This window comes from Penaeus japonicus, unplaced genomic scaffold (genome assembly GCF_977035675.1).
Source record: "Penaeus japonicus unplaced genomic scaffold, GWHDUDI00000001_assembly GWHDUDI00000024, whole genome shotgun sequence".
Classification (NCBI taxonomy): Eukaryota; Metazoa; Arthropoda; class Malacostraca; order Decapoda; family Penaeidae; genus Penaeus; species Penaeus japonicus.
This window is the reverse complement of record NW_028234426.1, coordinates 39,718,083-39,730,582: the sequence shown is the minus strand read 5'-3', so window position 1 is coordinate 39,730,582 and position 12,500 is coordinate 39,718,083. Positions and strand designations below refer to the sequence as shown.

Below are 12,500 nucleotides of genomic sequence, written 5' to 3'. Positions count from 1 at the left end.
AAACCACGCATGACATAATGTACCTTTAAACTAATTTATCCCAAATTCCACAAAAGTGATAATCTGAAATAAAACACTCGTGTTAAGTCACACACTATTGGACATATCTACCCAAAATACATTATAATAATCAAATATGTTATTATAATATGAAGAAAGTCACGGAGACAGCTAATTGGTATGCAAAACCACTAATAAGAAATAAAACTACTTATACACTTATGCTAATGGCAATCGAAAACCATCCTTAATCATTACTAATTCAAGGTTCTTCACTCACAACAAACGAAGCAAATACACATACACATCTAACCTCTATGCAGTGATAAAAAAATAAATATAAATCAGCCTTAACAACATCACAAAGACACACCATCTCAACAAATCCACGATCATAAAAAAAATGAAAAGAAAAGAAAAGAAAAGAAAGAAAGAAAAAATCAGCAAAAAAGGACAATAATTAGACAGACAAATAAAAAAAAAAAAAAAAATAAATAATAAATAAATAAACAAAGACAAACAGACAAGAGCAAACGTATGGAGACTAACCATACCCAGTATGAGACCTGGGTGCTCCTTGCCTCGACCTCATACTCGACTTCCATTCCGAAGGACGATTCACTCCTCCTCCTCCTCTGCACGATGGGGGAGGGTGACCTGGTGCTCGAGCGTCCCCATGACCTGGGAAAATGGTACCTGGAGGCTGACCTGTCTCTGGCTCTCGATGGTTTTGGAGGTCGAGGTCAAGGTCGAGGTCGAGGCGAGGCGAAAGGCCCGACGAGTAGGTGGCTTTCGGTGGTGCCTGGGGGGGGTGGGGGTGGAAATGAGGTTGATGATAATAGTAATATTTATGATTTTGACAGTAATGATGGTAATGATAGTAATAATGATAATAACAATGATAATGACGATAATGATAATTATCATTGTGAAAACAATGATATAAATCATAATAATGATCACCAAGAAATCAGTAATGATAATGACAATAATAGTGATAATAATCATAATGATAATGGTAATAATGATTATGATAAAAGTAATATTAACAATACTGATGAAAATAACACTAATGGTGATGGTAATAACAGCAATGATATTGACACATCAATGATAACATTAACATTGATGATGATGGTAATGGTGATGATGGGGATGATGATTGTGATAATTATGGTGATAATGGTGATGGTGATGATAATGATGTGATAATGATGATGGTAATGATCATAATGATGATGATGGTGATGATAATATTGATGATGGGATGATATTGATAATGATGGGGGTGATGATGGTAATGATGGTGATGATGATGATGGTGATAAGAACAATGGTGATGATGAAAATAATTATAATATTGATAATGATAACAAATGATAATGATGAAAAAATAATAACACCAAAAAACTCATCTATTTGTCCATCTCATCTATGTGTTCATCTCATTCAATCCAAAACACACAATCAGAACAGACAGCCAAGACCATAAAGAAACTATGATGCTTGAAAAAACAAACACACACACAATCCCCCTTCCCCCCCCCTTCCCGCACAAAAAAAAAAAGTTGTTAAAAAATAACATCATGACTGCACGCTGTATATGTTTACGTATACTGTCCCCTCAAGCACACGTGTTAAAGACAGACAGACATAGAGACATTCTAATGCACAGAGCTAAAGTCTAAAGAGTTTCTGGTAATGGTGATAATTGTAGACAAATGATAGTTATGATAATTGTGATAAAAATACGTATGCCAGTGATGATTGTAAATGCTGATTGTTGAGGTAATGCTGAGAGCTGTGATAATAATAGTTGTGATACTGGTGATGATTGTGGTGATGTAAGTTATGATGTTGATGAGGGTTGTAACAATGATAGTTATAGCAATAGTGATAATGATGTTTATAATGACGATGATAAATATGATAATCATGACATCAACAATAATCATACCGACATTGATAATGGTGATAATGTGATGAGACTAATGATGATGGCCATGATAAAGTTAATGATAATGATAACAACAGTAACAAATAACATTGATAAACCTACCGTAATGAAGTACACTATACGTCACATAGAGTATAAACAATGTCTTCTTAATGTTTCATGCTATGTACGTTACTGCATTATACCATACCCCGCGCGTTATAGATATCAAACACTAAACATCACAACACACGCTATGCCCAAGCAACCCACGGTAGAGAAACCACGAACCAAACATCAAATCGGCTTCGACTCCTCCAGCGAACCATTCGTGACGTCATTCGGTGAGCAGTGCCGCTTGAGCCTTTGTTGTTAGAGGCTACACTCGTTATCCCACCCATCAGGCCACGGGCGCGAGGGCGGTGGGCGTGGGTAGGTGGGCTTGAGAATGGGTGGGCACGGTTGATGTTTGGGTGGATATATGGGTATGGGTAGGTGCGCACCGGCTGGGCATTACCTTGGGTTGGGCGTGAGTGTGGGTGGTCAGATTAATGGTTGTGAGTGGGCGGGAACTACGTAGGCGTGGGCGGTTTAGCGTCTAAGACACAAGCAATGTCAAGGGTGGATTGTTGTGTGTGTGCGTGTGCGTGTAAGAGAGAGAGAGAGAGAGAGAGAGAGAGAGAGAGAGAGAGAGAGAGAGAGAGAGAGAGAGAGAGAGAGAGAGAGAGAGAGAGAGAGAGAGAGAGAGAGAGAGAGTGTTACAAGGAGTAAAAAAATAAATAAATAAATAAATTCAAGGACACAAATCACAAAAAAAACAATAAATAATATAAAGAAATACCAATCGAACGCCATTATGACGAAGAAAAAGAGGAAGAAGAAATAGGAGAGAGAGAGAGAGAGAGAGAGAGAGAGAGAGAGAGAGAGAGAGAGAGAGAGAGAGAGAGAGAGAGAGAGAGAGAGAGAAAGAGAGAAAGAGAGAGAGAGAGAGAGAGAGAGAAAGAAAGTGAGAGAGAGAGAGAGAAAGATAAAGATAGATAGATAGATAGAGAAAGAAAGAAAACACAAACAAATCCTCGCAGTGCAGGACGAAACAAGAGCAAATTCCCATCGTTTAAGAGAACGAGTCCCCAAGCATTAACAAAAATCCTACATCTCGGGACACGTGCGCCCAAAGGTCAGGATCCACCATGGCCTCTGAAAGGTCAAGATCACGTGACTTAAGGATGAAAGGATAGTGTGAAGGAGTGATCACCTTAACAGACCAGCTAGACAGGTAGCAGACTCAAGGAACAGGTGATGACACAGGGGAATGGGTGGGATGTGTGCATGTGTGTGTGTGTGCTTGTGTGTGTTTGTGCTTATTTGTGTGTGCGTGGATATTTGTGTTCATTTGTTTGTGTGCGTTTGTGCTTATTTGTGTGTGCGTGGATATTTGTGTTCATTTGTTTGTGTGCGTTTGTGCTTATTTGTGTGTGCGTGGATATTTGTGTTCATTTGTTTGTGTGCGTTTGTGCTTATTTGTGTGTGTGTGTGGATATTTGAGCTTATTTGTGAGTATGCTTGTGTGTTTGTGGTTCTTTGTGAGTGTGGCGTGTGTGTTTGTTCTTATTTGTGTGTGTGTTTGCGTGGGGGAAGGTGGGAAGGGGCTGGGAGTGTCTATTGTTGCCATTTTTCTATCTCTTTTCTTACATTTCTCTTTTTACTCTCTACATGTCCATGTATGTTTATCTATACGTTTGCTTGAGTCTATAATACCTCTGTCCGTATATCTACTTTTCTCTCTCTTTCTCTATCTATTTTTACAGTTCCATATTCTGTTTGTCTCTTTCCCTCCCTCCCTCCTTTTGTCTCTCTCGCTCTCCTTCTCTCCCTCCCTATCCCTCTCTCTTTCTCTGTTTGCTTCCCTCCCCCTCTTTCCCTTCCCCTCCCCTGTCAATGAAATTTTATTCTCTTCACAAAGCAAGTGCGCTCATCACCCAGGCTAATTGATTTAACACCCTTGCAACATAAGGGGAGCCACACTGGTTCAAGTTTGCAATTGATTTTATAACGTGATTTGACAAGGCCTTACTATTTGGTATGCGCTTGCGTACGTAGAAGGTCACACCTGTTGGTAAATGTTTCTTGGGATCTGTTCGTACACATGTGCGTTTGTGTAAGATCCACAGATCCACGCTTATCTAGCTGTGCACACAAATTATTTAGCCAAACACGCGCGTGCAACTACACATGCACGCTTGCGCACATCCAACCAACCAGCTGGGTGCTCATACTCAACATGCACAAGCACACTATCGACGCACATACATTCTCATAATCATTATCATTCTCACCAACAATTACCCTCCACACCAAAAAAAAAAAAAAAAAAAAAAAAAAAGGAAAACAGAAAGATAGATGAAAATAAACAAATAGATAGATAAATGAATAAATAGATAATGAAAAAATCCAAAGCCAAGCTCTGGCAAAACACAAGATCAAAAAAGCTTCATCTTCATCGTATATCCTTTAAGTGCCAGGAGAGACAAAGAGCCTGTGTTACTCTCTCTCCTTAGTGCCAGTGCCAAGGACGAAGGTGAACTTTTGCTGTAGTTTGTTCATTGCTGTTTGTTTGTTTGTTCACTGTTCGTTGTTGACGATATTTTTGTTCAGAAGAGATTCGTGGTGGTTTGTGTTTGGATGAAGGTAAAGGAAGTGTATTCTTAGAGAGAGAGAGAGAGAGAGAGAGAGAGAGAGAGAGAGAGAGAGAGAGAGAGAGAGAGAGAGAGAGAGAGAGAGAGAGAGAGAGAGACGATAGTACCAGTGGTAACAAAAATAAATTCAAGAAGGACGTAAATGACAAAAAATAGAAAACAAGTAGACATTAGACAATATTAAACTCAAACACTAGCAAACTCAAAAACAAGAGAGAGAGAGAGAGAGAGAGAGAGAGAGAGAGAGAGAGAGAGAGAGAGAGAGAGAGAGAGAGAGACCCTTACAAAAAAATATAACCTTTCGTGTTTCGTTTTTTATCTTTCTTCTAACGGATTGTCACATGAATATACAATAACGAATAGCTAAATAGATAAACAAATTCATATTGACAAATAATCTTCGTGTAATCCCCGGGCCACAATAGAACGTCTTTCCAGACACTTGAGTACATTGATGGCCAAAATTAACGACCTTCCCCCCGACCCCCCCCCCCCCCGACGCTGCCAGACACACTAGAACACACTTTCGAGTATCCAAATGTCGTAATATTCTACATTCCACAAAGCCTTCATTCTCATAGTAATACATATACAAATACACCGTTATAATGTAAAAGACTAATGAAACGAAAACAAAAACGTCACTTTTTGGCCGTTTGCTTTCAAGTTCACAAGTTTCGACTCTTGCAGCCGAAGCACATGGCACCTGCTCGCATGGGTTTGTGCTTCGGATACGCGAGTCGAAGAGGGTGATTCACGCAGATTGACAACATAGAGTGCCAGTAGATTGATAGAGATGGATATATAGAGATAGATAGATAGATAGATAGAGAATTATATTATTGACAAATAGAGTGCCAGTAGATTGATAGAGATGGATATATAGAGATAGATAGATAGATAGAGAATTATATCATCGATAGATGGAATCAATTATAAAAGACGCCATTTTTTTTTAGACAGGCAGATAAATAATTAGACTGAAGATAAAAAACATCAAAAGAAAACTAGATAAATTAGAAATAGAGACTCAGACAACAGACAGCACGATCAAAAGAGAGAGATAGATAGAAAGAGAGGCAAAGCAGAGAGCGCAGGGCCATCGCGCGCCAAACTCACGCCACAAACACGCGTGCAACGAAATTCAATATTTAGTAAACACTTGAAGATATAAAGAACACCGAGAGCCTTGTAGCAGAGACCATTACGATGCAAATATCTACGATAACAGAAGAAAATGCGATAAAAAAGAGAAGTAAATCGAGGTAATAAAAAGAAAGTAAGAAGATGGAGAAGAAAAAGAGGTGAGTTAAGATTCGTTTTTTTGTTGTTGCAACATTTGGCTTCTTTTTACTGTTTTCATTTCGTAATATCTTATAAGAACTTCGATTCATATATACGATAAAGGAAATGAACACTCAGACACTATTAACATTTCCACAAAGGAAAAATAAATACATTTTTTACAGTTTTCATTTCGTAATAGCCTATAAGATCATCGATTTATATATATGATAAAAGCAATGAACACTCTGACACTATCAACATTTTCACAAAGAAAAAAAAATACATTAACATATATACAAACAATCTAAATCTTAAAAAAACATCAGCTAACAAGAGAACTACAGCAGTTAAGATGCTTAAAACATTTGAGTCTCACGAGGAGATACTTTTACGCGAAATCATAACTCAAAAACTTAAGAATAATATAAACTGGAGAACCGGCGAGATAAATAACAATAGAGATCTTCCTCTGATCTTATCTATCTATTTGAATAAAAGTTGACCAGTAAGAACAATAAATGAAGACTAAATGATGATAAAAAGAAATAAGTAAATATATGACAAGTTCATTTTTTTTTTAGATCATGGCATTCACGTTAAGACTTCTTGATATTTATTTTTCAAAGATTTCTAAGATTTCAAAGAAAGGGGAAATGAGAACAAGGAAGAAGAAAAAGGTGAAGAAGCGAAGGACAAGAAAGGAAAAGAAGAGGACGAAATGGAATAAAAGAGAAAAAGGAAGAAGAGACCAAGAAAGAGAAAGAACTAGATAAAGATCCAAAAGGAAGTGACAAAGAGGAAGAGAAAGAAAAAATAGAAGAATATCAAGGAGTAACAGCGAATGAACTTACTCATGTGTGTATATATATATATATATATATATATATATATATATATATACATATACATATAAACATATGTATGTATATATATATATATACATATATATATACATATATATATATATATGTATATATATATATATATATATATATATATATATATATATATATATATATATATATATATATATATATATGTATATACATATATATAATCCTTAAAAGGCAGATGAAGATGCATTGAAATGGAGTTCTTCCTTTCCCCCTTCTCCTCTTACCCCCCTCCCCTGTGCCTATTGTATATATATATATATATATATATATATATATATAAATATATATATATATTTTTTTTCTAGCCCCTCGTCCTCTTATCTTATTTCCTTTTTTCTTAATTCTCTTCTCTTCCATAGCTCCTGCTTCCCCTCTCTTCACCCTCCTTACCCTTATTCTCATATTTCTTTTTTTCCTTACTCCTACTTCTACTCCTCCTTCTTCTCCTCATATTACTTACCCCACCCCTTCCTCCTTTTTCTTCTCACTTTTCTTCTTCCATTCTCGTCCATCTCAACATAATTATTTTTATCATTTTCCCTCTCCTTTTTCTCCTCACCCACATCTTCCCTCCACTTCCCCCGCATCCCCTTCCTTCTACCCCTTTTCCACTCACTTCCTCTCCCTCTACACTTTTTTTCCCTCCTCCCTCCCTTCCTCCTAACCTTCTTCCCTTTCCTCCTTCCCTTCCCTTCTTCCCACTCCTCCTCCTCTCCTTCACCTTTACCTCTAAAGTAAAGTGATAGAAAATAAGACATCTGGGAATCTGAAGTCACGTGAAGACATCAGATATGCTTTTCCTCTCTTGTCTGCCTTCACGGACGTCAGTCACAACCCGACGTTGTGTCATGCAATGTGCTAAGCATTCATGCCGAAGTCTTTGGGGATTTCCCGGCGTCTTTGTTGTTTTGGGATAATCAAAACGCCGGGAGAGAAACAGGGGGGGGGATATATATATATATATATATATATATTTTTTTATATATATATATATATATATATATATATATATATATATATATATATATATAGACAGAGAGAGAGAGAGAGAGAGAGAGAGAGAGAGAGAGAGAGAGAGAGAGAGAGAGAGAGAGAGAGAGAGAGAGAGAAGGAGAGAGAGAGAGAGAGAGTATGATAGAGAGAAAAAAAGGGAGAGAAAAAGAGAGAAAGAAAGACACAGAAAGAGAGCGTATAGTTAGATTACTAGATAGATATAATGAGAGATAAATAGAATGATGGAGAGATAAACTTAGATTAGCAGACAGAGAAGAGAAACAAGTACATTAAAGGACATGTTTAGAAACTGATAGACGCGGGGAAAGAGATGGACAAAGTAGATGGATAAATAGATGAAACAATGATTAGAGAGAGACAAGGAGCGAGATATCCGCCGGTCATCCCTATTCAAGGCTACCATCACTAATATCAAAGTACTCATTACCGTAAAACTTAATTTAGGAAAGAATTACCAATGTCCATTCCCCCACATCTTTCAATCCGCCATAAGGAGCCACCTACTTACACGTACCATTCCTAACATCAGAGTATTAATTTCTGGAACATCTAATTTGAGAAGGAATTATACATGTCCATTCCCCCCGAAGCAATATACTCAAATGTATCCCTACTAACATTCAACTATTCTTTCCACTGTATTTCCATCGAATAAATAGCCCTCCTAAGTAAGGCCTTAATTCTCTGTTCAGTTATTCATTTCTAAAAGTTAATCGTTTTGTCTTAACAAAGGTGTTTCAATCATAAACAGTGTTCGCACAGGAAAAGAAAGAAAGCATGGACCGACATAAACATACTGTTCCATAAATCTAACTCCGTCATTTACCATGCGCACTCATCCTCTGCCAGCTACACCTTCCCAAACACCTTTTTTCTGTGTGAAGAGAATCCCTCGTCACTCACCCTTATCCCTCACTTGTTACCTGCAGGGCCTTCCCCGTATACTAAGGCCACGAAACGAGCTCCTTGACAAGGCCTGTCATTTCTTAGCACCTCCAGGAGAGATATACGAATGACTGTAATGGCGACCCCCATCGACCGTGTAGGTCTCTGTTATTACCCTCAACTCCTTCTCTCTCCTCCTCTCTGGCTTTTCCTCATTTTCTATTCTTCTTCGTACATGTCTGTGGGTCCGTCTGCCTATCATCATTCTTGGGTTTCTTGTCTTTCCCCCCTCACCTACCTTTCTTTCCGTATTTCTCTATCTCTTTTTCATATTCATTTATATCTTTTTTATCGCATTTATTTCATTGTTCTCTTCCCCCCCCCCTTTCTCTTTCACACAGACAAAAATAAGGAGAAATATAGACAGGAATAAAGATAGAAATAAACAGATATCTATAGAAACAGACACAGAGAGAAAGAAAGAATAATAAAAAAAAAAAAAATAAATAAATAAATAAAACACAGGAGAGAGGAGAGAACCATGAAAAGAAATATGCCTCTCCTGTGCATGCAAGTAGCGACCACACTATACTCGGCTCGCGTCTTCCCTTCATCCCCGCCACACGTCATCCCACGGGAACGCACCTCGCCCGAGACGCCCCTTCCACGACGTCCATTTGTAACGGTGATCCCATCTACTGCGATACCTCAGGTCTTCTCTTCTCTTTCCTCTCTTTTCTTTATTTCCCATTCCTCCTTCACCTTATCAGCTTTATGTTTCTCTAAGTCTTAGTTATTATCCTCTGTTACAACCTCTCGCTCACTCCCATTGGCTACCGGGTCTTGTCATGACACACGGAGGCCCAAGACACAAGTGGGATGTGCAATAAATACCTTTTTGCTGCAGCCAGATGTGAGTTCCTTGCCTGCTCCCCTCCTCCTCCTTCTCCTACTCCTCGTACTATCCCCCTCCACATCTTCGGTCTCATCCCCTCTCTTTTTCTTACTCTCCTCCACCTCCTTTCTCTTCCCCCTCTTCCTTCTCCCCCGGATTCTCTTTATCTTCCTTCTCCGTCTCCCTTCACATCCTCTTTTTATTTTTCCTTCTCCTCCTCCTCATTTTTCTCTCTCTTATCTTCCTCCTCATCCCTTTACCGCCTTCCTCCTCATTTTCTTCATCCCTCCCCCCGTCCTCCCGGTCTCGGCACATCCCTCCTCATTCTACTCCTCCTCCTCCTCCTTCTTCCTCTCGTTCTCCCCCTCCGCCCCTCCACCTCCTTCTGTTTTGCATCTGCTTTTATCTTCTTCTGCGTCCTCCCATTCCCTCCTTCTCCCATCATCGTCCATCTGTTTTCGGTCTTTCCCTCTCTGCTGCTTTTGAGTTTGTGTTTGTCTCCGTCCGTTTTCATTTAACCCTTTCCGTGGGCCATCTTTTCATCTGGTATTCCTTCCCCTCTGCTTTCTCCCTCCTTATCGTCTCTCTTTATCTTATTCCTGATTTTCCACCTTACTGTACCTATCCTCGTCACTGTTTGTATCCCTTATATTATTATTATCATCATTACTTATAGTATCATTATTGCTATTACTTTTATTACTGTTATTACTATCACCATTGTTATTGTCCGGTTTCGTCTCATCTGCCATCTTCCTCCATCCTTTTTCTCCCCCTCCTCTCTATCTCTCTCTTTTCCCCGCTCCTCCTCTCAATCTTTCCTTCTTTTTTTCAACGTAAATATCATTAATTTCCTCCTCCCTTCCCCTTACCCCCATCCCCTCCTCTTCTCTCATTATCTTTCATCTTTACTGTCCTTTTGTTTTCCCTGCTTTATTCCAATTATTTCTTCTTCTCCCCCTTCTCCTTCTTTCTACCTCGTCTTCTCTTTTTCCCCTATAACCTTTCTTTCTCTCCTTCTTCTCCACCCCTCCTCCTCCTCCTTCCTCTTAACCCTACCTCTTCCTTCTTCTTCTCCACCCTTCCCCATTCGTCTACTTCTTCTTCTGTCTCTCCTCCTCCTTCTTCCCCCTCTTCTACTGCTCTTCACCCTCTTTTACAGTCTATTCCTTGTTCCTCCCACACACACATTCCTTCGTGCCTGTGTGCGTGTGCAGTATGTACGGCTGCGTTCAAGTGTGTTGTTGAATCGCATTCGCTGGTCGGGATATTCTTAAAGCGAGTCTGGACGAGTTATTTATAATTCTGATAATTTTGATGTTTATAATATTATCATTGTTATCATCCTCATTGTTATAATCATCATCATTATCTGATTTGTTATTGTTATTTTCCTTGCTGTTATCATTGTCATCGTCTCGTTATTTTCGTCACTATCCTGATTATTATTATTATTTCTATATTTTTTTCTAAAATTCATTATCATCATTAATACTTCATTATTAATATCTTTCAACCTCAACTTTTATCAGACAGATGGTAGAACATCAATATATCGAAAATAATCGTAAATACGTGTTAATGATGATTGGGCCTACAATATCAACAATGCAACAAGACCTATCATTATTACTACCAATAATAACAACCACAATAATAACACATTAGTAATAACAATGATGATATTCATACACTTCCTAATCAATATCATTAATTTCTTTTGATTCAAATCATAGGACTCATCATCCGGCACAAGATGTGTGCATTGCGTCATCAAAGGTAAGTATTGCATCATCCCGCTGAAGAAATGCATTGCACGGGGAGAATGCAGCTCATCATTGAGACTTCACTCGCACCTTCTACGTAAGCCTAACTCACTCTCCACATCGCAAGAAAGCAAGCAAGCATCACACACACACACACACATACATGAATCAAACGATAATTATTAAATTCTACCACTACTACAACTAACAACTGCAACAATAACGATGATAACAGTAATAATAGTAAATGATAATCATTATGCAATAATAAGCAAGAGAATAAGGAAGGAGGAAGGGAAGGAGAAGGAGGAGAAAGAGGAGGAGGAGGAGGAGGAAGAGAGGGAAGGAAGAAGAGGAAGGAAGGTGAGAAGGACAGAGAAAAGAGGGAGGAAGAGAAGGAAGAAAAGGAGGGGGAGGAAGAGAAGGGCAAGAAAGAGAAAGAGCAGGAGAAAGGGAGGAGGTAGAAGAGAAAGAGGAGGACAAGGATGAGGATGAGGCGGAGGAGGAAAGAAGGTCGAAGGAGAGGGTGGGTAATGGGTGCCATTGAGAATGAATGTCATGAGCAGCGTGGCGTCGTGGAAGCAATCAGCTGATCGTCATGCCCCCCCCCCCTCCCCCCTCTTCCTCCTACTTACTACCACCTCTATCTCTCTCTTTTTCTCGCCCCTCTCTCTCTCTACTTACTTTCTATTGCTTCATCTACTAATGAAACAAACTCCTGATCCCGGTTTTGAATCTTTTCCGAACTATAACCCTAATCTCACTCAAATATCACGCCGCTCAAAATGAATAAAGGTATGAAAGAGAATGAGAAATTATTTTGATAACAGATATTGAGTTTCTCTCTCTGTCTCTCTCATTTGATCAACTTTTTAAATCATTTATTTTTTATTTCTTTATCAACCTCGCCTACGTTGTGAATATTTTACATCCTGACAGCATATCTGATTGATAATACATACTTTATTTAGTCCGGAGCGTTTTCAAAGATGACTTTTGTTGCCTTTTATATCATTCATGGTCCTATTTCTCTCTGTCTCTCTCTCTCTCACTCTCCTTCTCTCCTCCCTCCCTTTTCATCTCTCCCATTCTCTCACCCCTCCCTCCCTCTCTCACTCCTTCTCT

General features: G+C 38.8%; 1 protein-coding gene across 1 annotated transcript in view; it reads right to left on the bottom strand.

Moving 5' to 3' along the window:
* Positions 1–12,500, bottom strand: part of LOC122255398 (uncharacterized) — a 104,191-nt gene that overhangs the window by 43,036 nt on the left and 48,655 nt on the right. The window contains exon 2 of the mRNA XM_086551177.1: positions 550–802. Within this exon, the coding sequence (XP_086407303.1) occupies positions 550–802 (253 nt within the window). The remainder of the gene's footprint in view (positions 1–549; positions 803–12,500) is intronic.